Consider the following 1,539-nt stretch of genomic DNA (forward strand, 5'->3'; position numbering starts at 1 on the left):
AAACACGTACAATGCTGATTTGTGGTTGTGTAATGAAACAGTGACAGCAAGAGAGCTTCACCAAGTTCAAGATACATATGCCTCAGGAGACACGATTAACTGTATTTTACTTTTAAAGTACGGATTTTGTTGTTGTTTGATTGTTTTGGTTTTTGAGACTATAAACATCACCTTGGCTGGCCTGGTGCTCACAGAGAACACCAGGCTGGCCTTAAATGCAGACATCTGCCTGCTTGGGGCTGAAGGTGTATGCCTCCGTTCCCAGCTTAATAAAAGAAAAATTCAGGGTCACGTGGTGGCTAGCCGGAAAATGGCGGCTTCTGGAGAGAGCGGGGCTTCGGGTGGCGGAGGCAGCATGGAGGAGGCGTTTATGACCTTCAGTGAGGTGAAACAAATAGAGAAGAGAGATTCAGTTCTAACATCCAAAAATCAGATTGAAAGATTGACTCGTCCCGGTTCCTCTTACTTTAATCTGAATCCATTTGAGGTTCTTCAGCTAGATCCTGAAGTGACAGATGAAGAAATAAAAAAGAGGTTCCGGCAGTTGTCTATATTGGTGCATCCTGACAAGAATCAAGATGATGCTGACAGAGCACAGAAGGCTTCTGAAGCTGTGGACAAAGCTTACAAGTTGCTACTGGATCAGGAACAGAAGAAGAGGGCCCTGGATGTAATTCAGGCAGGAAAAGAATACGTGGAACACACCGTTAAAGAGCGAAAAAAACAGCTAAAGAAGGAAGGAAAGCCTACAAATGTAGAGGAAGATGATCCCGAATTGTTCAAACAGGCAGTCTACAAACAGACCATGAAACTGTTTGCTGAGCTGGAAATTAAAAGGAAAGAGAGAGAAGCCAAAGAGATGCATGAAAGGAAACGACAGAGAGAAGAGGAGATCGAAGCCCAGGAAAAAGCCAAGCGAGAAAGGGAGTGGCAGAAAAACTTTGAGGAAAGTCGGGACGGTCGAGTGGACAGTTGGCGGAATTTCCAGGCAAATACGAAGGGGAAGAAGGAGAAGAAGAATCGGACCTTTCTGAGGCCACCGAAAGTAAAGATGGAACAGCGCGAGTGACCAGCTGGGCCACGGCCAGAGCTTTCCCAGCTGCCTCCTTCTGCTTCAAGGACTCATTTTTTTCTCAACTTCCACCCCAACATAGAGTAGTGTTTGCTTTTTAGTCTATTTTGTTTTAAATACAATTTAATATCAATCAGAGTAATTCTTTGTCCATTGAGAGGAGGGCTTGGTCAAACCTCTCCCCCTCCTTCCTCACGGAGCCGCCAGGATTGGAAGAAACCAACTCTTGCTGCCTTCTTTCCCCACAGCCTGTAAATTAAATGTTTCGTATTTCACTGAGTGGTGGCTCGAAGGCCATGTATACTTCGTGGAGCTCCTCCAGCTAAATGTCCTGCCTCCAGGGGTGTTGCCGTGACTCCACACCAGCCTGGGCCACCTTGGGAAGCCCCTTTGCTTGCTTCTGGGCGTGTCGTCCTTGAAACCCTCGATCCAATAGGAGAGGCGTTAAGGATCCATAGGGCAGTCAC

At 46.6% G+C, this 1,539-nt stretch overlaps 1 protein-coding gene across 1 annotated transcript; it reads left to right on the plus strand.

Annotated features, from left to right (window-relative positions):
• The first annotated feature begins 310 nt into the window (after positions 1-310).
• On the plus strand, positions 311-1,264 carry LOC129667104 (dnaJ homolog subfamily C member 8-like). The gene has a single exon (XM_055594549.1). It carries the CDS (start codon positions 311-313, stop codon positions 1,067-1,069), a length of 759 nt encoding a protein of 252 aa, XP_055450524.1. The 3' UTR covers positions 1,070-1,264.
• Positions 1,265-1,539: the final 275 nt, after the last annotated feature.

The sequence above is a fragment of the Psammomys obesus genome, unplaced genomic scaffold (assembly GCF_907164565.1).
Source record: "Psammomys obesus unplaced genomic scaffold, mPsaObe1.curated_primary_1811, whole genome shotgun sequence".
Classification (NCBI taxonomy): domain Eukaryota; kingdom Metazoa; phylum Chordata; class Mammalia; order Rodentia; family Muridae; genus Psammomys; species Psammomys obesus.